The 23,679-nt window shown below is 37.1% G+C and overlaps 1 protein-coding gene across 2 annotated transcripts in view; it reads right to left on the minus strand.

The window, feature by feature from the left end:
• heatr5a (HEAT repeat containing 5A) overlaps positions 1-23,679 on the minus strand; it is a 78,913-nt gene that overhangs the window by 28,700 nt on the left and 26,534 nt on the right. For both annotated transcript variants that reach the window (XM_062968242.1, XM_008103399.3), the window contains exons 6-21: positions 22,222-22,393; positions 20,497-20,657; positions 17,703-17,958; positions 16,000-16,155; positions 15,174-15,424; positions 10,980-11,091; positions 8,972-9,124; positions 8,402-8,501; positions 5,901-6,010; positions 4,953-5,116; positions 4,686-4,861; positions 4,030-4,135; positions 3,621-3,811; positions 2,865-3,024; positions 1,823-2,012; positions 920-1,089 (exon numbers count right to left, since the gene is read on the minus strand). In XM_062968242.1, coding sequence (XP_062824312.1) covers positions 920-1,089; positions 1,823-2,012; positions 2,865-3,024; positions 3,621-3,811; positions 4,030-4,135; positions 4,686-4,861; positions 4,953-5,116; positions 5,901-6,010; positions 8,402-8,501; positions 8,972-9,124; positions 10,980-11,091; positions 15,174-15,424; positions 16,000-16,155; positions 17,703-17,958; positions 20,497-20,657; positions 22,222-22,393 — 2,628 coding nt within the window. The remainder of the gene's footprint in view (positions 1-919; positions 1,090-1,822; positions 2,013-2,864; positions 3,025-3,620; positions 3,812-4,029; positions 4,136-4,685; positions 4,862-4,952; positions 5,117-5,900; positions 6,011-8,401; positions 8,502-8,971; positions 9,125-10,979; positions 11,092-15,173; positions 15,425-15,999; positions 16,156-17,702; positions 17,959-20,496; positions 20,658-22,221; positions 22,394-23,679) is intronic.

Below are 23,679 nucleotides of genomic sequence, written 5' to 3' on the forward strand. Positions count from 1 at the left end.
TTATATGGCAGTGTAGACTCATATAATCCAGTTCAAAGGAGATAATGTGGATTATTTGCTTTGATCATCTGGATTATATGGTAGTGTAGAAGGGGCCTGAGACTGCCATACTTTGGACATATCATGAGAAGAAATTACTCAACTAAAAAACAATAGTGTTTTGTAAGATAGAAGGCAGTTGGAAAAAAGAAAGACTTGTTAGAGATGGACAGACTCAATCAAGGAAGGCACACTCTTCAACTGCAAGACATGAGTAGGCTTTTTGATGATAAGTTGACTCTCATTTATAGGGTTGCTGTAAGTCAATATTAACCTGATGGTAGTTAACAACAACATAACAGCAGAAAAACAGGGAACACTAATAACTTCAGTCTATTTGGTTAGCAGTTTGCTCTTTTATCACTGTCTGTAGCATCTCTACTCTACATATATGCACTCAGCCTGCTGTAAAGATGCTGATTTTCCAGTCAGGAAAGGGGAGTGGGACAAGAAATATATCATTTTGCCCTATTGTATTGTAAGGAACTTTCCTTCTCACCCAGGGCAATTTGTGAGCTTCATTCTCAACCATCTCATTCAATCTGAAGGATCAATCTAGTCTACTGAAAAAGGGAACAATCATATTGTATATAATATATATATTTCATTTTGTGATCTAAGTTAGCTCTAACACATAAAATATTATGCCACAATGAATCTGTTTATCTCCAAATAAACTACAGCACTCATAAATACTTCTGAAACAATGCAAAGCTATAATAATAATAATAAGATTTTATTTATATTCCACACTATCTCCCCAAGGGAACTCTCCTGCTCAAAATATATTAAAATCTGTACTCTTTAAAGGAGAATTCCTTCAAAAACATTCCAACTGTTCAAGTTTAAAATGTGTATGTCTGTGCACACAGATACTTACACACAGGCCTCTTACGAGGCTAGATAGGTTTACATGGCGTGGAGCAAACATATGAAGCTGCTGGAGGCAAGAGATAGCTTGAGCTTGGACAAGGCAGTCAGGATTATCTTGCATCACTGTACAGCTCAGGAGACAAGAAGCCCGTAAGGCTGAAACTGTAGTGCTACTGCCTACACATACAACAATAAGGGAGAAAGAAATATTTGCCTCTATCATTTTCTTTATTACTCTAATAACATTTGACATCATGAAGTACCACATAACAATATAGAATATGTTTATCAACACAGTCAGTGATGGTTACGCTTTAGCAAGTATTTTTATTTCAATAGTACAGTATTCACATAATACCTGTAACATTTTTTCTATTATGTGGAGTGGTTTTCTACATTTAGTTTAAGAGCTCCTGTGTTCACTTCCTCATGAATCAGCTTACATTCCCACTTCACTGTTGTCAATATATTTAGTCCCTCCAATCGTTAGAATGTACTTGGGCATACAATGGCCATAGAGATCAAGGCTGGATTTCAATGGCACATCCTTGCCTTGAACACAGAGAAGGATTACTTCAGGTAGAATGTATCTATGTGGTTGGGAATCTGCCTGGAAAATAAACTGCTGAGAGATGTAGGCTACTAGACAGTTCTATTGTTAGGGAGAAAAAAAGGCAACAACGATTTCTCTGAAGTACTAAGAAAAAGGAGCCTATGAAATTTAACTTGAAGGCTGCAAATGCAAGAACCCCAGTTGCAGGAAAAGGAAGAGTGTAAATAATGTTAACAACTGATCATCATCTGGATCAGACTCTAGATAAGAAATAGAACAACTTAAATAGTTCTCAGTTAACTCTTACAACACTACATATACACTTGTCTCTCACCATGTTGCAAATGTATGAATTACCTTGCAACTCAGGACCCAAAGTGGCGATAAGTGCATTTAAGCAGCGACCAAGGCTTTGATGGACTTCAGCATAAGCAGGAGGCACAGTCAACAACAACATAAGAACAAGAGAGAGGGTAGATTCCACATGCACGTGATACAGGGGACCGGCAGAATCAATGATCAGTGACAGAGAATGCAGTGCCCAAGTCTGTAAAATACCAAAAATGTAGTGTTGTGTCACACACGCACAAACATGAAATAATTCACAAAATGTGAGCAAAAATAAAATTTCTATGTAACATGGGTGCATTTTAGTGAGAAGATGAATTCAAGCAATAAAATGATCATACACCGTGTAACTTTAAGATGAATGCTTTGAAGCAATGTTGCTATTCTTCCTGGCAGAACTGAAAAACAAACAAAGCCATAGCACACAGACACAAATGGACACAAACATAGTATAAAATATGGGGTTTCTCCTCAAAAAGCAGTAAAAAATTATTACATAAATGAGTTACTCAGGCTTTCTTGTCTCCTTGAATGGTAAGAAGACAAGCTAATCTACCCTTGTTTGAAAAATGAGGTCATAAGGCTTCCAAAATAATTTTCCCAGCTCTTCTTATTTGAGAAGAGGTAACAAGAGGGTCCAATAACTAAGAGAAATGCAAGGGGAAATGACCACTTTGGCTTGCGACTGAACATGGTATGTCATTTTCTCTCAAATGTATGCACAATTCATGGCACAAATTTAATGCAATATAAATATCTGCAAGAGTTCATGGGCTATTTTGAAGTGTACTATTATTTTGTAAAGCATCTATGCATGCAGAGATTAGAAAATAAGATTTAAATGTTCATTTCATTGGCCTAAATCCAATTGCTAATCTCAATGAGGGTTGTTACCACTGAATGGTAAGTTAATACTTATATGCATTGTATATGATTCAATGGTTCTACTCAAAATTGGTACTAGCAATTGCTATATATTTATAAGGCTCCTTTTTAAAAATCAAAATTTTCTCAAAGCCACTCACTGAATTAAAAAAAATCGAATACGTACCTGTACTTCAGGTGAAGTGCTATCCTGAGATAATGTATAAAGTATTCCGACACATGCATTCAAGTGCTGAGAAGAGCTGATTCCACCCAGATATTTATAGAGTGATCCAAGGGCCAACGAATGTCCTGTCCTTGATATAACATCTCTAGCAGATTTTAGTCTAAGAATTGTAAGGAAACACATTCTAAACATTACAAGCCTGCAGCAGTGATAAAACATTTTATCACCATTCTGAATTTATTTATTTATTTATTTATTTATTTATTTATTTATTTATTTATTTAAGGAATGACTGCAGAAATAAGATGCCTATGTTTTTAGCATTTACCAAACATTGTTCACCTAATAAAACTTTGATAATAGACTATAATCATGCCTGTTTTTGTTATGCCCATAGAAAAGCTGGGAAACCTCCAAATAACTGTTTAATGAAGGGATCACAATTGAATGGGAAACCCTGAAGGATTGGCTCTGGATCCCAGGAGAACAACATTTAGTCCCAATATCAGAGGTTCCCCATTCCTAGATATGATTATTTTACCTGGCTAATTCAATTTCCCTAATATTTAACTATAATAGAAAGGAGAACAAGATACATTTTGTATATGTGTACATTTTAAAGGACTGCAGTTTGTTACAGAAACATGCTATGCATATTGGAACCCTACCTGAATAAGTGCAAACTACTGAGGAGAAAAAGAAATACAGAAACAGGAACATAATAATATAATAAAAACTAAATGATAAGTAACTTACTTGTCAAAGCTAATTTGTGCCAATCCAGCAGTGAAGGTGCTGTCAGCAACGACCTGTGCAAGTCGGGCTAGAGATTCAGCAGCAGAACATCTCAGAAGTGGATTACTACTTTCTAAGGCACTCATCACTAAAGCCAGAGCAGAACTTCGGATGTCTTCAGAACCTAAATTCCCCTTGCAACTGGCTAAGTGCTATAACCAAAAATGATAATTTGAAAGTTGTAATTGGGTTTTTTTTGTTGTCATCTACATTAAATGTTAATGATTGCACTACACATTTCACAGAAGTTCTTAATTTAAAAAAAGATGGTAAATTTCATAATTATGACATCTGAAGCTCGTTTGCTGAAAGGGTGGGAAAAGATGCAGTTTCTTTAGAAAAAGAGATATTTGCTCTAAAAAATTCTTACCTTCAGAACATTAGAAAATGCTGACATAACATTTTGTTGCACTATCTGTTGCCGGGATCCTTTGGTTTGTTTTATGGAGGTCAATATCTGTTCCAATATCTGAAGCCTTAAACACACACCAAAAAAATGGGAAAGGAAACAAGATAAATTATTCTGTCTCTTATTCTGTAAAATTCATTAGATATCAGAAGGTTCAGGATAAAACTGTTTTCTTCATGAAGCGGATTCTCAGGTATAGAATTTGCTCCTAATATTTGTTTATGTTTGGTTTCTTCTCCAGTTGAAAGATCATTTGGAATATTTTGGATTCTTCATATTTTCTGCTACTAATGGACCTATTTTGGCAGCATATTATCATACTCATTGGAAGAAAAGAACAATGATAATGTACATACATAGAATATTTACCGAAAGTGCAAATATTACTCCTGTCACTTTGAACAGAATTTCATACACTAATTAGATTAGACAACTTTATTAAGCTTCAGCAAATAGACCCATAATAAAGAATGTTAAGAGCTGATTCTTAGTAGCTAATTTCCCAACATCAGCTAACATGTCACTGGAAATAAAAATAAAATAACTGTAGAAAATTATTGTTGTTATTATTATTACTATTACTATTACTACTACTACTACTACTATTATGGCTTTACCTTTGAGACTCTGCAATATGGGCAAATATTACTCCAAAGAGATGGGTTGCTGCATTGATAATGGATATTGTTGTAGGTAAGGGTTTAGGCACTGAATCACTATCTGCAGCTCTTTCATATACCGAATATGGATCATATTCTAGGCTTCCACCAGCTATACTATGGACTAAGAGCAGCTGGAAAGACACGGAAAATACAATTGTCACCATAGAACAATAGTTGTTATTCTCTGATAGTATAAGTAACTTATAAAATATAAGAAAATACCTGCTCTTCAATAAATCTGTGCTCTGTCTCCTGTAATGGAGGACCAAGTAAGGCAAATTCATTCTGATGAGAGAGAGATGGAAGATACGCAGCAGAGGCTACCATCTGGTTATCAGACTGGGTCAAATCAAGCACAAGTTCTTTGAGAACTGCAGAAAAATTTCCTATAAATCAGGAGGTAGAAAAAAACTATTTTTACATAAAGCTTATATCTAAAATATTATTAAGAAGACATTTGAGGATAAGAAATGTGATTTCTGATATATGTGCTTGTTGGAAAGATCATGAACAGAAACGATTTAAATAAATGAGTCCCAAAATATGCCTTTTTAAAGCCCACAATTTAGAGATATGTATCACTATAGCCAGACTTTACACCGAACAGGTGCAGCTTGCACTAGTCTTAATGATGCAAATGCACTCCTGGCCACAAGCAAAACCTGGGCATCCAAACTCAAATCATAGTTCAGACATATGCCCAAGATGTAAATCTGAGATTTCAGGGGAAATGTAACACCATACAACACAAGTTGAATCTCTGTTCAACTGCCTTACAATTGACCAGAAGCATCTCTTGTCTGGATTAAGTAGGAATTTGTTCACACCCATCCAGTTCATTCCTGACAGCAGAGACAAGTTTACCATAGAAACAGCTTCCTTTGTATCAGATAGAACAGAGAAATAGAGCTGTGTGCCATCTACTACCAATGACACTGAAGCCCAAAAAGCAGCATGACATCTCTCAGAGATTTTATGCAAATATTAAACATACAATACAATGGCTCTTTGCAATTAGATTTAGGTTTATGCAATCATTTTGAGCAGTTCCATAATCAAGAATTCACAGATATCAAAACAAAACCCACTGGCCATTTGCCCATAGAACGAGAGAGAGAAAACATTTTTTTGGAAAATATATTGCAAACCATTGCACAAGGAAATACATACCTTCATATGTTTTGGGAGGCAACAAAGTAAGCAATTCGTAAAGCCTTTTCCTGTAATTCACTGATGATGGCTTTAAAGGATTTCCATAGGTTTTATTTAGAGAAGGGAGTCTTTAAAACAAAAAGCAAAAAAGTAATCCTCAAGTCAGACAAAAAAAAACCCCTCTACCGAACAAAATTCAACCATAGTTTGTTTTGGGTCTTATCTGAAATTCACTATCTGAAAAGCTACAAGAAATGCAATTTACTATATAGCAATAGATATCTATATTTATTTTCAAAATATAATCCCCTCTAAGACTGAAACCAAGTGGTTATTTGGTTAGTACTGACAGAAAGAGAGCTCAAACTGGATGACTGAAAAATAAGAACAAAGTGCTAGCACAGCCAAGGGGGCATCTCCCCCACTATAACCCCTAAAAAACCTTACAGTGTACTGGAGAAAAGATAGGCCTAGAATGTTGAGCCCCAGATTGAAAATAAAAAAATAAGGCAGAAGGGGAAATGAAATTCTCAGTTTGAATATAGATCCTAATAGCCTCAATTAGAGGTAGGGAATATCTAGCCGGCAAGTTGTATAAGGCCTGCAAAATAATTTGATCTGGTTCTGTGGCATCAACGGCTGTGCCTCCTTCTTGCTCTCCCCCCCACCCCCCATTGCTTGCTCTCTGCTTTTCTGGGTGGTGCAAGCCGTCACCAGCCCTGTGAAGGAGTGGCTTGCCTGATTCCAATGGGCTCCATGCTTTGCCTTCCACCGCCCACCCAGTCTGCCCCCCACCCTTCCTTCCTGCCTCCGGTTTTTCCATGTCAAGGTCAGAGCTGGTGCTGCCTTCCCACTGTCCCACAAAGATATGCTCCATGAATGATGTTGTTATATATATCCAAATGGTTCTTGGCAGAAAAAAGGTTCCCGACCCCTGGCCTAGAGGAAGGCATGGATATCTATGAGGAACAATGAGCTATTTTTCTTAGGAAGTGAGGATACACTGTAACATTATAAAGCATTGTCCTAAACCTGAGTTATCCAAAGTGCTGGTATGTGGACCAATGCTGATCTGCAAACTATTGACTGGTAAGCTTCTATAAAAAAACAAATAGTTATAAAAATCCTATATGGTTTGGGTCCAGGTTACCTACAGAGTCACCTTCTCCCATACAATCCTGAACACTTAGGTTCTCTGGGGGGCAGCTACTCCAGCCTGACAGAACCTGACTGGCAGCCTCACTCAGAGTACCTTTTCTTTAGCTGCCTCAAGACTGTGGAACGACCTAGCAGAAGAGATCCAACAGCTAAATGGGCTGTCGGAATTTAAAACATATCTCTTCCAGCAGGCATACCTACTTTTAATCCTGAATTTTAAACTCATGTCTTGTATTCACTATAGTTCAATATTTTAATATATGTATTTTGTAGACATTTTAATATGTGTATTTTATGTTTATGATAATTGTGTGTTTTTATCTTTGTTGTAACCCGCCTCCAGCCACAAGGAGAGGCAGGAAAGAAACAAAATTATCATTATCATTATTATTATTATTATTAGTAGTAGTAATATCATCATCATCATCATCATCATCATCATCATCATCATCATCATCATCATCAATGGCACACTGGGTATTTAAAAAGTGCCATTTTGCCACATCAATGAGTTTGAGAAATATTATCCTAAACAATAGCATGTGTATATACCATTTTTACTCAAGTGTAATGCACACTTTTTTTTGCTAAATTATTTTGCCAAAATTGAGGTGTGCATTATAATTGATGGTACATTAGAATTGTGCACATAAACTCACCTGCACCCCTCATTCAGGCCAGCAAACATGCCAACCTCAGCCTGTCAGAGGGCTGAGGCTTTCCAGCTGGCCTTATTAATAAGGCCTCCCAAACTTGCCCACAATTTTGAAGGCCTCCTGAATGAGGCCTTAGTTGGGAAGCCACAGCCTCTGCTTCCCTTGTTTGTCAGCTGTTTTGCTTTGGTTAAGAGGCAAGGGGAAGTCAACGGTTTTTTTTTTCTGTAGTGCACACCTTCAAAATTAAGGTACACATGATAATCGATGGTCCATTACATTCAAGTAAACACAGGTATAATTTTATTTGATTTTTTTTTGCTATAGCTTCCCCAGTATGAAACCTAAGGCAGCTAACAAAGGCTAAAATCAATAACAAAAATAAAAATAATACTGACAAAGTTAAATCCATACAAATGAGTAAAGAATGTTTTCTCTCCTATGGAAGCCATTTCAAAAACATAACTGCCTAGTTGCATAGTTTCTGCATCTGCCTTCAGAATAGTCATTTATTTTTGTATATACTGTATATGTACATGTCCCCTTGAAGTGTCAAAATACAAATCTGATAGAAATCTGACTTCCAGGACAGAAAAATATTTCATGTTTTAATTTACTATGAAATCACAGCCTGAAATTTATTTTTATATAAAACTTCCAAGATTAATAGAATTTCACCAGTAAACCACATCCATTTTTAATACTCACAGTGTCAGTAAATCAATTGCATATGGGATGGGAGGAAGCAATCTTTGAATAACTTCATCTGTAAGAAGTCCTCCACAATGAAGAATAAAGCTTTTGACAGCTGAAAACAAAGTAAACTGATTACAACAAACTGAAATTTTCTTTTTATAACAGCTATAGACTTATACCTATCCTATCCTATCCTATCCTATCCTGATTTGCCATCAATCCACTCCTTTGGGCTTCACGCATATCTACCATTTCCCACTTATACCTATATGACCCATAAAAGAAAATATTTACAAATGTCATCAAAACTTCTGTCATAGATAGAAATAAAATTATTAAAAAGGAAAGACAACTATTTTCTGCTATATTTAATTGGTAATACAGGCTGAGCATCCCTTATCTGAAATCAAAAATACTCCGACATCCGAAACAACCCATATGGGTGGCTGAGATAGTACCATAATGTATTACCTATTGCAATTACCGAACACAGGTACTGTTGATAGTATGACACATATATTGTTGAAAGCGTTTTTGAAAATGCAACTTAAATATTAAATATCTATGAAAAATGATACCTACCACAGAGAGCACCCGCACGGCTTTCCAGTGTTACTTGCCACGTAAATGAATCACCTCGGCTCTTCTCAGTTTCTAAATCTTTAGGAGATAATGGGAATGCACATTTCCACAACAGAAGCATCATTGGAAGATGGTGCTGGACAACTGCAGGACCTATCATTTAAAAGATGTGGACATTTTCATATATAAATTCTATTAAAGACAGGATTTTGAAATCTGGTATAAACACTATTCAAAGACATTTAATAGGTCGGAAGCACAAATATCCTGATGTGCATGAATATGCAATGTGGCCACATATGGTAGTGGAACCAAACTCCTTTAAAATTAACAACATTATCAGCAATGTCTTTATGAAGGCGCTGAGATCCAAGTAAAATCTAGAAATCTTATGCAAAAATCTTTTTGAAACATTAGGACAAAAAGTCCTCAAATTTGTAATTGTACTCTTCTTTTCCAAGAGTCCAGGAAAAATATGCCATCAAAATTAGGACTACAGATTTTACTGGATTGTGTTCAGTGACTTCTTATCACTGAGAACTGTGGGAAGTAGAATACTAGACTCAATAGTCTGGTTTAGCAGAGATCTTCATTTATTCAGAAATAAGTGCTTAATCAACATGAGTCACTGAATTGGAATGTATCATATTTGTCTTCTACTGCTGCTTGTTTGTAGTATATTATATACCACATTCTAGCAAGCACTTTTAATTTGTGTAAACTACTCTAAGCAACTCTGAAAATGTATGAGGTATACAATGGGGAAAAAGATTGGTATGTTGACTGGAAAATAAGTCAGAATAATTTGCAGACACATTTCCATCCATGTTTTAAACTGCATTTCTTTTATTCTTGGAACCTTTTGAGTTTCCTTATTATATTTTATATTGTAAAACAACTATTAACTATATACGATGTCCATATTTTCCTCTTGATAAAAGCTCTCTGTGGAATGGATAAATAAATCTAAATTCTGCAGTCTTTAGATAAACTGCAAACCGCTGTCACATGGGGAGAAAGGACAGCACTGCTAGGCATGCGCCCAGTTAAATACATTGAAAAAGGGGTAAGCTGGAATTTTTTTCTCTTTGACAAAGAGAAAAAAAATCAGGGCCAAACCTTTCCAAAAGTATTAAAGATCCCATCCCCATTTACTGGTTGATGAATGCTAGCTGACAAATTACCTATAGAACTGTGTGTGCTCAATCAGAATAACACAATGCAAATTTAAGAATTCAATGTTCTAGATATACGTATTTAAAAGAAATGATAAGAAAACAGTTGAATTAATGTATGCATAAGTATTCTTGGTAAAATAAATATATGATACGAAAACTAAGAAAGGAAAACGTGAGTCAGACGTGACACACATACGTCAGATCTATTTCTCAGTTTTGAAAGAACTACACTAGTTACGATGTAAAATAAAGTTGGACAATTTATGTAACATGCTATATTAATATATCTTTCCTTCATACAAAATTTGGATTTCTTCAATAACAGAATTTAACGGGTGGTGACAGATATCTAAGCACAGTATTATTAGCCCTCAGTAATTGCCAAAAGGAAAATGCTAATTCAAATGTTACAAAAAGTACACTGACTTAATACTGTATAAGTGGGCTATACAGATCTTTTTCCCAATTGAAACAGTGAAGAATCCCAACAGACATTTTAAAAACCAATGCCACAGCAAGAAAAAATAGAGGCTTCCTAAGGTATTTGATACATTAAAAGGCAGATTTGCAAACTTGCCATAGTTGCTGAATGGTCATCCTTTTATTGTAGAAGGCAATGCATCTAGACCTGTGACAATGGTTTTAACCAAGTTAATTGTATTTCTATCCAGCTGGATAGAACTTATAAACTGTTACAATAAAAATAAGATTTCCTTCTTGTATAATGCAAAACAGAACTCCATACTCAAATACTGAGACAGTAATTAAGACAAAAATACACAGCAATATCTAACATTTCACCTAAAGACATAAAGACTGAATGGACTCACCCAGTGTCATGAGGGCAGCTATTAAAAGCCATCCAGACTGCATTCGTTGTATAGAAATACGGCTGTTTTGAGACGCAGACCGCAATAAATCCTCAGCTACCGTCATAATGACCTAAGTAAAATAAAACGAAAAAAGTGTATTAAAATAGAAAACACAAAATTCAATAATTTTGAATGGAAACACACATATTGTTTCTATATATGAAATAGCCTCCATGACATAGCTTTCAACAGAAATGTCTCATATAACACTAAAAAGGAAGTGTTTGCCACCTGGCATGCTGCATGGCCGTCAAAAGGGTGGGTATAGCAGAGGTATTTGAATCTACTGAATTAAAAAAATATACAGGAGGCACCTTGTTATTCCAGTATACCCAGGAAGTCTCTTGAAATCTTAGGGGCTATAAAGCAGCCCGTAAAATAGAGTCCAATTGATTCTAAATGTATAAGACGATCCCATGGAAAAATTCTACAGTCTAGTACTTAACCAGCTTTGGGCTTAGTTTTTCTCCCTTCACCTCTCAACTAACATTAGATGTATGTGAAATGAAACAACTAGGTAATGTAAGGCATCCATAAGTAAGCAGAACACTTTTAACTGTCTAGAAAACACTTGTAAGCTTTTTCCAAAATGTATCCTGGGATAGTTACAGTAGCGCCACCGAGACTAGAATTCCATTCTTTCCCAGGCCAAGATGGAATGCGGTTGCACTGAACACAGAATGTCTGTCTTTCTCCAGCCATCCTTCACAATCTTCACTATCTTAATGTTAAAAATAAACTTCCAGAAGAGAAGAAAAGGGGGCTGGGCTGGGCTCCTGAAAAAGACTTTGTAAAAAGGAGCTTCTTTGTCAGAGGCAGTATTAACAAAGGTATGCCTGTACTCCATTTTATTTAGGCTGGTCTCCCACCCCACACTGCTGGCACTGAATAGGTAAATGTATCTCAGACCTAGTGGAGACCAAGCTAGAATGCATTTCCAAGAAACGGGCATGAGAAGCAGATGACATCCAAGAAAGGTGTCTGGAATGCAACTAATTCTAGATTCAGGGAGGCATCAGTGAATAAGTGTAGCACAGAATATACACATCTTGCCTTTAAATGTTCCTGTTTCAAACTTAGACAGTCAACTGATCCATGAATGCATTTCTAATCAGCCATTTTTTTAAAAAAAATTCTTTGGCAAAGCTGAATGGTTCTCTCTTCCATAGTCCAGGAACACAGACCCAGATTTTTCTCTCCTGTTGTCAAAGCTGTGATACTTGTGGGAAAGTGTTGAGCTGTGGTACATTGCCAGTTTAAGCCAAAAGCAAGCCAAGATAAGAGTTGGGAAACTTGGAACGTTTTTAAAAGTTTCACCAGCTCTTAAGACACTGAACATTGCCAGTCCTGAAAACATGGCTTGAAACAAGGATTTTTCTACAGTGACTTCAGTCTTTGATTTTGAAGCAGTACTGATTTCTTTATCCTTTTTTCCTATCTGTATACTCCTTTATGAAACAATATACAGGCAGTCCCTAAGTTACTAACAGGATAGGTATTGTAGGTTTGTTCTTAAGTTGAATTTGTTTTTAAGTCAGAACAGTTACATGTTTTAAGTGTTACTCCAGCCATATACATATACATACATATATATATATATATATATATATATATACACACACACACACACACACACACACACACACACACACACATACATACATACATATATTAGCCTAGGCACCCAGTGATGCCCAGATTATGTATTTTGCAATGATAAACATAAAAAGCATTCATTGTTGGATTTTGGATTTTAAGAATGGGACAATTAGAAAATGTGTAAAAATGTTGGTAAACTACAACTTCTATCATCACCTGTCATTTTCCCAGTCAAAGCTGGGCATGTTGGGTGTGTGTGCCAAGTGTGGTCCAGATTCATTGTTGGTTGAGTTCACGATGCTCTCTGGATGGGGGTGAACTACAACTCCTTAAAATCAAGGTCAGTTCCCTCCAAACCTTGCTAGTATACAAAGTTGGATATGTTGGGTCTGTGTGCCAAGTTGGGTATGCATCCCCCAAATTGGATTAGATCCATTGTCATTTGGGTTCACAGTGCTCTCTGGATGCAGGTTGAACTACAATGCCCGCCATTGTGCTTCAGCCCCCTCAAGCCCCTCAAGTATTTTCTGTTGATCATGAGTGTTCTGTGTGCCAAGTGTGGCGCAGATCCATCATTGGTGGGGTTTGGAGTACTTTCTTGATGCAAGGTTAACTACAACTACTGCCATGGTTGTTCAGTCCCAACCCCTCCAGTATATTCTGTTGATCATGGGGGTTCTGTGTGCCAAGTGTGGTGCAGATTCATCATTGGTGGAGTTCAGATTGCTCTCTTGATGTTTGGTCCAGATCCGTCGCTGATGACAGTCACAATGCTCTCTGGAAGTTGGAGCTGTATTGGAAATCCGTCGTTCACAAACATTGAGTTGTTGTGCATTTTCCGGGCTGTATGGCCATGTTCCAGAAGCATTCTCTCCTGACATTTCTCCCACATCTGTGGCAGGCACCCTCAGAGGTTGTGGGGTATATTGGAAAACTAATCCCCCCAGGCAAGAATGAAGCTTGCGAGGTCAATAATGCTAATCAAGGTGATTAATTACAACATTCACACTGGCCTCCAACAGACAAGAGTTCTTTCTCCCACCCTGGACCTTCCATAGATATATAAACCTCCCTTCCTTAGTTTTCCAATATACCTCTGAGGATGCCTGCCGTAGATGTGAGCAAAATGTCAGGAGAGACTGCTTCTGGAACATGGCCATACAGCCTGGAAAATGCACAACAACCTAGTGTTTTCAGCCATGAAAGGCTTCGACAACACATACAAACTTTGACTTTTATTGTATTTACAGAAGAAGATATAGATATTTAGCTTTGGATAGCATAGGGAAGGGTTAACAACCCTTTGGTGTTTGTTTTGCTGTCTGTGCCCCTATTCAGAAGATTCCACTTCATTTTTTGTCTCTGTAATAATAATTTGGCTTGTTGGGGAAACAAGGATAGGTGATAAACCTTCAGTTGAGACATCTTTTTCCCATAACTCTTTCAAGAGTAAATTTCCATTCTGAGGGGTAGATTTCTCTCACTTCTTGTTGTCTCAACCCTGTTCTTAACTATGAGTCATTTGTAGGTCAGATGCATGTAACTCAGGGACTACCTGTATTCAGTTTTATACTGACCCTATTTGTGTGCTGAAGAATGATGATCACACTTTCCCAGCATTACATTGAGACATTTTATGTACAATTATCTTAGTGCCGCTGGATTTTAACCTTCCTAAGGAATCATCAATTCATTGGAGAAGACCACAAGGGCCATTCAATCTAACCTGCTGCCATGCAGAAACACACAATAAAAGCACTAGTGACAGATGGCCATCCAACTTTAATAGAAGGTTTTTAAATCTCATAATGCCAGAAAGACTTGAATGCATTAACTGTCTATGAAGGTTGTACCTCAAAGAGATACAAAAAGTGAACTCCTCAACACAAATTATGATACATGTGTGGAATAAATAAACCAATGCAAAGTATCCAGTTTAAAAAGACAGTTCCACTTTACAGAACACATTAACCTATTAGTTGAATTGAACCACCTGGTGATTTCTACCATTGCAAAGTTATGCAGACTACTATCTTTATCATGCACAAGCATTAGCTGCTCCCTGTAGAATTCTACAGATATAAAAACTAAACAACAGATAAAGGCACACTTAAAATGAATACACAGATCTCTTTCCAAAATACTACTAACAATAGTACAGTAGAGTCTCGCTTATCCAACGTAAACGGGCCGGCAGAACGTTGGATAAGTGAATATGTTGGATAATAAGGAGAGATTAAGGAAAAGCCTATTAAACATCAAATTAGGTTAGGATTTTACAAATTAAGCACCAAAACATCATGTTATACAACAAATTTGACAGAAAAAGTAGTTGGATACACAGTAATGCTATGTAGTAATTACTGTATTTACAAATTTAGCACCAAAATATCACGATGTATTGAAAACATTGACTACAAAAATGCGTTGGATAATCCAGAATGTGGGATAAGCGAGTGTTGGATAAGTGAGACTCTACTGTATGTTGAATTTGTAACTGATAAAAGCAATTTTGATATTAACATGAATAAAATATGCAGTTTTAATAATTACCTTCCCCTTGCAATGTGGAATTCCTAAAGTACATTGTTTGACTGTTCCTAACAAAGCGGCAATAGCAAAGCTATAGCCAGTCACTGCTTCAGGGGAAGATTTCAGTGCTGTGAGTCTCTCAACACAGCGATCCAGAAGTGGAGAGAGAAAGCAAGGCAATGCTACAGCAATGCAGCGAAGACACCATGCCGCTGCTAGCTGAACGGAAATGCTGGGATGAAGGATAACAGATATAACTGCATCCAGAACTCCTGGAAAGGCACACAAAATTGACAAAATTAGCATACTTAAAGAAATTATTTCTGAATAATAGGAATACTAACCAAGCTAAGAAAAGCATTCCGTGTAGTATGTCCCAACAATATTTTGTCTTGATGTTGCTCTTTTTAAACTCAGCTTTTTTCTCCTTAAGCTCAATATTTTGGAAGATTTCTATTCACTTTCTTTCTGTACATGCATGTTTTCCCACAGTTCACACATTTGCAATATTTACAAACACATACACAGTAAGCAAAAGAGATAAAGAGATAAACAAAATTTGTCCTTTTCTTTGTAAAGAGAGCACTTTAAAAACATTCACATTCCCAAACTGTTGATCCATTTTAGGTAGTTTTGGGAGCCATAAGATATTTGTGCAGGGGCCACAAACTCAGGCCTTGAAGGTTACTTGTAGTCCAGAGGTCACATTTTGGTGTACTGTATTACTTTTTGTTGCCATTCCACAGCACACTGAAATAGGTCAAATTATTTATCTGCATTTTTATAGTTTCAGGCCAGAAGTTCAAGAATTGAAAGATACATTGACTCAAGCACAAAAAACAATTACCTGTACTAGAATCTTGCAATACTGGTGCAGCAGTAGTTCCTAAGCCATATATGATATTCCCAAGCTCTTCTAGGGCACATATAAGCATATTCTGGCTAGTTATCACATCTGTTGTCCCAACTCGAGTTTCCACATTACAGTCACTTGTTGCAGCATCTAGCAATATAACAGAAATTCCTGTATCAAATAAATCTTGGCAGGAGAAGGGGAAGATGGGCACGTAAAATATGCAATACAGTTTTACAGTTAGTTAAAACAAGATCTCATCAAAACAATTACTATGGGTCAATGTTATGGAACCCTTGTAGTTTGATAAGATCTTCAATCGTCTCTCCTGAAGATTGCTAGTGCCTCACCAAACTACAACTCTTGTGATTCCACAGCACTGAGCCATGGCGGTGGAAGGGGTGTGAAAGTGCATTACTACCCGAGTCAATTCAGACTTTTCCCCCTGATTTTCAAAACTAGAGTTTGAACTGAATCTTGTTGATCTTGTCTCCTAGCAGCGTGTCAATAAACCTTGGTCTGAATCCAGCTGTTAGTCCCAGTTAGAGTAGACCTACCAAATCTATATAATGTACATAAGTACAGAATTGCTATTCACTGATTGAGCTGAGACTAGCAAATATGTTTTGATCCTAACTTTCATACAAATAAAAACCAACATAATGGGGTGCAAGGGTCCACTTCAAAAACAGGCAGGGGGCAATCCTTCTTTCAGGATCCCAGCCACTGCCAGCTATAAACCCTTCAGTCTGTACGTGTGCATGTACGATATGATGTGACACTGAGGGGAAATATGTGAGACAAATCTTCTGCTGACTTTAAGTTGAGCAATTCACCACTCAGAAACACTTTCTTTAGTTAAAACAAAGAATTATTTATTTATGGTTTCTTTAGTCCAAATATCGTAACTTGTTGCAATGGTTTACTTCTTCAGTTTCACTTATACACAATATAAACCATATCTTTCATTCCTCAACATTAACAACTTGACTGAAACTTTGTCTCTACAATATTCCTTTTCCTCAGCTCTTTCTCACTAGAAACCCAAGACCTGACTCCATAATAGTCACTTTTTACTTCAGTATTTCAACTGAAGTCCCAAACTTAAACTAGGATCCTTTTCCCTCTAGCTCACCCGGCTAGAGACTTCAAAATATTCACTTTTTACTTCAGTATTTCAACTGAAGTCCCAAATTTTAAACTAGGATCCCTTTCCCTCTAGCTCACTCGGCTAGAGACTACCATAACTGTCTCAACTCTTTTTAAAACATTTCCTCCTTTTCTCCTCCAGCTAGCTCCACCCCTTTCACTAGCTTAGAAATTGTTACATTTCTACCGAAGCAGCTACGTTACCATGGTGACACATGGCCAATCATCAGTAGCTATAACTCCTGCCCACTTTTATCTCTGAATCAACATTAAATAACATAGGCAAAAATTACCAATAAAATAAGGCTTTCCGTTACATGGGGGGAAATGTAAGGCTCATTTTCATGTTGAAATTATGACTAGATGTTTTTAAACTCTTGGGATGGGGAAAAGAAAGCCAGAGGAACATGACTTTTTGCAGGGATAACATTACCACAGGGCTTAAAAACATCACAGCATAGGCTTCATGAGTAGATTAGGAAATGATATAAAGTACTAGTGAAAAGGAGGGGGAGGAGAGATGGCAAATAATCTTGTTAGTCCCATACCCACAACTTTCTTCAGCTTCCAGATGGCTTGACAAATCTCCTTGGCAGTTGCAATTTGAGCTTTTTCCCCAAGAAGGCCTCCCACTGTAGCTCGGAGGATAAACGAAATACAACGGCGGCAGCAAATAGCGTCTAACTGAGTCTGAATAGCTTTAGGCTGAGACTGAGAGACAAGGTCTAGAACATGGGAGAGCAAGGCAGAGAAATTCCTTTCAAGCCACTGCCCTCCTAGTGTGGAAATAAATACCACATACGCCTGAAAGACATTTGATTAAAGAAATATTTTACATCAAAATAAAACTTACAAACATTTCAGTTTCATCATGCAGGCATTCATTAAATAATACATAACAAAATCACCAAACCAGTTGTGTTAAAAAGCTGCATGTTTACAGTCTCTAAATGTGAAGTGGGATGAAAACATTTTGGCTTTCAGTCATTCAAACAATATATCTCATTAGACAAATCTCGATATTATGTTGGGGTTGTGGGCTGTTTTCAATTAAAACAGAAACAACAGTGAGTCCAGTTTAATTGCAAATTCATTTGGTCTCTTTCTGTTTTATTTTGTAAAATATTCACTTTGGCATCACTGACAAGAGCTTCCAGCTATTTAACATTCTGTACATAAAGCTACAACAGTGTATTCACACTGTGAAGTCTTGAGGGTTCTGATTTCCTCCCTACTAGTAGTAATTACAGAAAGTTTGCAATGATTTTTTTTAAAAAATAGAGGAATTACAACAGAAAGAATGATGAGATATTTTAAAAAATGCATTCTGAAGGTCGTTCATCTTGCTGTGTATCAACTCCTACCCATCAAGTAATGAATAGGTTTACTTCATAAATATTGCATGCAGATAAGCAGCCACAATGGGAAGTGAGCATGCCAAGTACAGTCCTAGTTACTGAGAGTGATACTGTGCAGCAATACCTCCTCTTTTGAAAATCCAAAAAGTTTCCATTTTATTTGAAGACAGAGAACAGCCCTAAAAACATGATATTATGTCTGACTGAGCATGAAAGGGAAATTATTTCAATGGCTTTGTTTTTCCAGAAGGCACAATACAGTACTGCAAACTTAAAACAGGAAGTCTATCACAAGAATCCAGGACAAAAGCTTAGTCTGAGAATAAGGGCTGAATGCACTGTGAGGAAAACAAGAGATGATTTCTATTATTTTAAAACAGGAACAAGAGTTTTTTTTTTGCTAAAACTTATGAGCTCTAATACATTTTACTCAGTAGCCTAATACAGGGCTTAGACAGTTATATACAATTTTATTTATACAATTTGATTTGATGTCCCTAAAACAGCAATTTTCTTGTTGTATGTCTTCAATTCATTTCTAAATTATGGCAAACTTAAGGCAATCTTATAATGTGGTTTTCTTGTCAAAATTTGTTCAGAGAAAGATTAGTCTTGCCTTCTTCTAACATGTTGGCCCATGATTTGAATTTTTCTTGAGGCATCAAAATATCTAAAGCAGGAACCAATTTGGAGTTGAATTTCAAGAGTTGCTGGAACAGACACGGGTTTCTCAACCCTGGATTTTCAGTTGTTTTGAACTTCAGCTCCCAGAATCCTTGTTCACTGGTGGAGGCAGCTGAAGTTTCTAGGAGCTAAAGTTCAAATCACCTGGAAGACTAGAATTTGGAAATCACCAGACTGCAATTTTCAGCATTTCTCACCGTGGCTATGCTGAAAAGAACTGATGGGCATTGCAGCACAATAACATTTGGAGAATCAGAAGTTCCCTACTCCTGCAGCAGCAGTTGGTAACCCCCCCCCCCCCCCGATTCAAGTGTTAAAGGGGGCCACATGACATACCCAAAGCAAATTGCTATATTTATTGTGGCCAAGCTCTATTTACAATAGATCGGGCTTGGCTGCTATCTTGATAAATATGAAAATATCTCTGAAATAAATTATTTTATTCTTTTTGAAATATTGCAGCTCCTGAATTAAGTCATATGCTTGCAGTTATTGCAGTTACTTTAACAGTTACAGATAGGGAGAAGAAGCAATGTTTTGCTTTGAGCATCACGAGTGCTTACATTCATGGTTAATCATCAATAAGTTTTTCTCAACTTTCTAAATTAAATTTTAGAGAGACTAGACCTTTGAACTACTCATATAAATTTGAAATGGATATTGTTGAAGAACATAACAGTTTGGTTTTATTAATAATAATAAACCTGCATAAACTTTACACTTTAAAGTTAAAAGTTTGTTTATCATATGAGAGAAAATCAAGAAGCGGTGGAGGCCATATTCTCCTCATACCCAACCAGTAGGCAGCACCAGCATGACCTGGTGCACTGACTGTGATGTGATGCCACTTCTGGCATCCATTTTTGTCTGGGGGCTGGAATAAGTGGAGACTTGGGGAAGCTAACCACCACATTTGCAGGTAGTTTGGGGGCTCTGGATTCATTGTGGAGTGAAAAGTCATGCGAAAATTGGCCTGATTCTTTTTAAACTGAGGAATTTTAAAGCCACTGCAATGGGGTTTAGGATCAAGGGTCACATGAGGGCTGAGACAATACTTTGCTCAAGTAAATTATAAAACAAAATATTTTCCTATTGTCAATTTTGAACAAGAAATAAAGAAGGTATTAACTTCCAAGTAAAGTACTGCAAAATATTAGAAACAAACAATAATTAGTCTACTTCAAAACTCTATTAACCAATATGTTTTGAGATAGTAGACACTGCAACTGATTTCTAGAAACAAATGGAATAAAAGCATAAAAGCAGTTGTTTATTTGAAGTTTTGAAATATTATTCAAACCTGAGTGACTCCAACTCTAACATCCCTGCTGACTGAACTAGTTCCTTTTAGGATATCGCCACTGGTTCGTAGGAATCCTGAACTTCCACGAAGAAAACCTGTTCCCAACAGGTCCAAGGCTTCCTCAAATGAGATTTTGCGAACATTTTGTCTTGAAGATGCTTTTTTGGACAAAAATATATAAATAAATAAAACTTTATAACACATATTTGTAGCACTGGATTTCTTTTTCTGTTGTATCACAATGCATGTAGATATCCAATATTAGTTGAAACCTGCGTAGCTTTACCTTATTTATATCAAACAGAAACAAATTCAGGTTCACTGGACTTATCTTACATAAAATCAGTCTCAGAATTACTAAAAAAGTAAGATTGAAGACAATTAGTTTTTAATCCACACTAAATTTATACAGGTGAATTTTTAATTGTAAACATTTACTAAAACACTAACAGTCCCAAATTTTTAAATATTACCAAAAAAAGAGGTCTGGTGAGGTATCATATAGCTTAAGTTAACATGGGATATGATATTATGTTAGCCTTATAATATTCTTGCAACAACACTGCTAAAGCAGACCCTTTATGGAAACATTTAACTTTGGCTTCCTGAATCAAGAAGTTTGAGTTAGCACTTTTCAATATATAAATATCATAATTCCTAAGACAGAAAATGGCAATTTTAAATACAGCGTATAAGTAAAATTAGATGCTGAAGTCAGCAGATGTTATTGGTAATTCCAGACACCACAAATGCTATTAATACCCACATTTTCTCAGGAAGAGGCCAGATGTAGAACTGTAGGAGAAAACTTTTAGCCATCCAGATATTGTTGAACTCTAAACCTCACCATCCCCCTTGATAGGGTTGATGGAAGTTACAAACTAAAAATATCTGCAGAACCACAAATTGCCCACCTCAATGGCAAGTATCAATATCATTAATAGTAAAGGTAAAGGTTTCCCCTGACATTAAGTCCAGTCATGTCTGACTCTGGGGGTTGGTGCTCATCTCCATTTCTAAGCTGAAGAGCTGGCGTTGTCCGTAGACACCTCCAAGGTCATGTGGCCGGCATGACTGCATGGAGCGCCGTTACCTTCCCGCTGGAGCGGTACCTATTGATCTACTCACATTGGCATGTTTTCGAACTGCTAGGTTGGCAGCTGGAGCTTACAGCGGCCGCTCACACCGCTCCCGGGGTTTGAACCTGGGACCTTTTGGTCTGCAAGTTCAGCAGCTCAGCACTTTAACGCACTTCGCCACCGGGGCTCCTATTTATGTCATTAATAAATCTGAATAAATAAGAGCTAACTATATTCAAGAACCTAGATTGTCCTTATTGATCTAGGTTCTTGAATAGTTGGCTCTTATTTAAATCTCATAAATGAGACAAGGGGAAACGGACTAAGTACAGTACTTTGATTGGGCAGCAGAGATTATAAAAAATGAAATATGACATGAGTAAGCACCCTCCCTAGTGACTTCTGCCATTTCTCCTTCCCCTTTCCATTCCTCCCTGACTTTACTTTGGTTGTAAATACTGTACTATCAAACTTTTGCTTCCCTTTTGTTTCAATGTCTCATTATATTATGGTAAATATTTTTACCTGCCCTGGAATAAATGCCTATTGAATACTAAGAACTGGTTCATACATTATCATCATCATCATCATCATCACAATCATCATCTCTCCTCATATTGTCTGAATTAGTAATAAAATTTACCTGTGCCTTGTTTAGATGTTACAGCACTAACTAACACACAACCTAAAAGCTTAGAAACAGCCATTCGTACATCATAACTGGATCCTTCAAAGGACTTAAAGCACAGAGTTACAACGCTATCCAGGTCTGTACTCCACATAAACATTGCTTCACTCTGAAGTTCAAGAAGACACTATAAAAAGATAAACATTTAAAAATGAGAAGGAAAGGCAGAAGTAACAAGCAGAAGAGATTAAATCTTGAATGGTAAATATGTCACTCAAAACACTGCGCTTAAAAAGCATTTGTAAAAAAAGGAAATTTGTCAGAGCCTTTATTAACACAGATATGCCAGTATTTGAATAAAAACAGGATTATCATGTTTCTTGTATCTATCTTTTTTGGATGAAAAAAATGTCCCTCAACTGAGCATGGAAATAAAGAACATCTTCACATAAGCATGTATGCTCCTGTTTAAAGTACATTCTTTTTCAAAATCTAGAAAATAGTAATTTGCAAAATATGGGAAGTAGTCCAAGTGACACAAATTCCATTAGTATAAGAAAAATCTAAAAAGATAGATATTTACTTGCAAATCACTTCCTGACCTAGTACAGAAAAGAAATGTGATACACTTATTAATACATACAAAGTTTGACATAGTGAATAGAATTTTGTTATCACATCAGTACTGCAAATTACATTAGCAAGGCACAAATAAGTCCCATTAGACTGAGTGCACAGATAACTGACGGAGGACAACAAGCATTCTCACGCAGTGGGAAATATAATGCAGCAATCTTGTTTGATTTGAGAAACTAAACAGGACTAAGAAATAATTCTGCAGAAGCCTTTTATAGCTGCTAGCAGAGAAAGTTAATAATAATGGCCTAGATCAGGCATGGGCAAACTTTTTTGCCTTGGGGCCACATTGTGGGCTTGGCCAGGGGAGGGGGGGTCAGGCCCACAATGTGGCCCCAGGGCAAAAAAGACTGGGTGGGGAGGGCCTGGGAAAGGATGGGACCAGAGCAGGGCCCGAGTCATCCTCAGGTTGCCCTCCCAGCATAAGGACGGGGCTGCTCGTCCCATCCTTATGTTGGAAGAAAGGTGAGATATGCGTTAATTGCTCTGATCCTCCTTCCCATCCCCCCCCCCTCGATCCTCGAGCTGTCTTCTTGCCATTATGCTGGGAGGAGGGTGAGACAGGTGGTGGCTGAGTGTGCTCTGGAGGGTTCTCAGCCACTGTGTGCCTCCCTTGAGCTGTCCTCCTGGCATAAGGATGGGTCCCTCGCACTGTTGTTATGCCAGGAGGAGGGTGAGACACAGAGTGGCTGCGAGTGCTCCAGAGGGCTTTCAGTTGCTACGTGCCTTCCTCCCCCATCTTTTTGGCAAAAGGACACAGGGGGCCACCCATGTCCTTATGCCAAGAGGATAGGGAAAATCAGGAGGGCCTGAGATAAGTGCCCAGGGGGTTGCATC

Source organism: Anolis carolinensis, chromosome 1, assembly GCF_035594765.1.
Source record: "Anolis carolinensis isolate JA03-04 chromosome 1, rAnoCar3.1.pri, whole genome shotgun sequence".
NCBI lineage: Eukaryota > Metazoa > Chordata > Lepidosauria > Squamata > Dactyloidae > Anolis > Anolis carolinensis.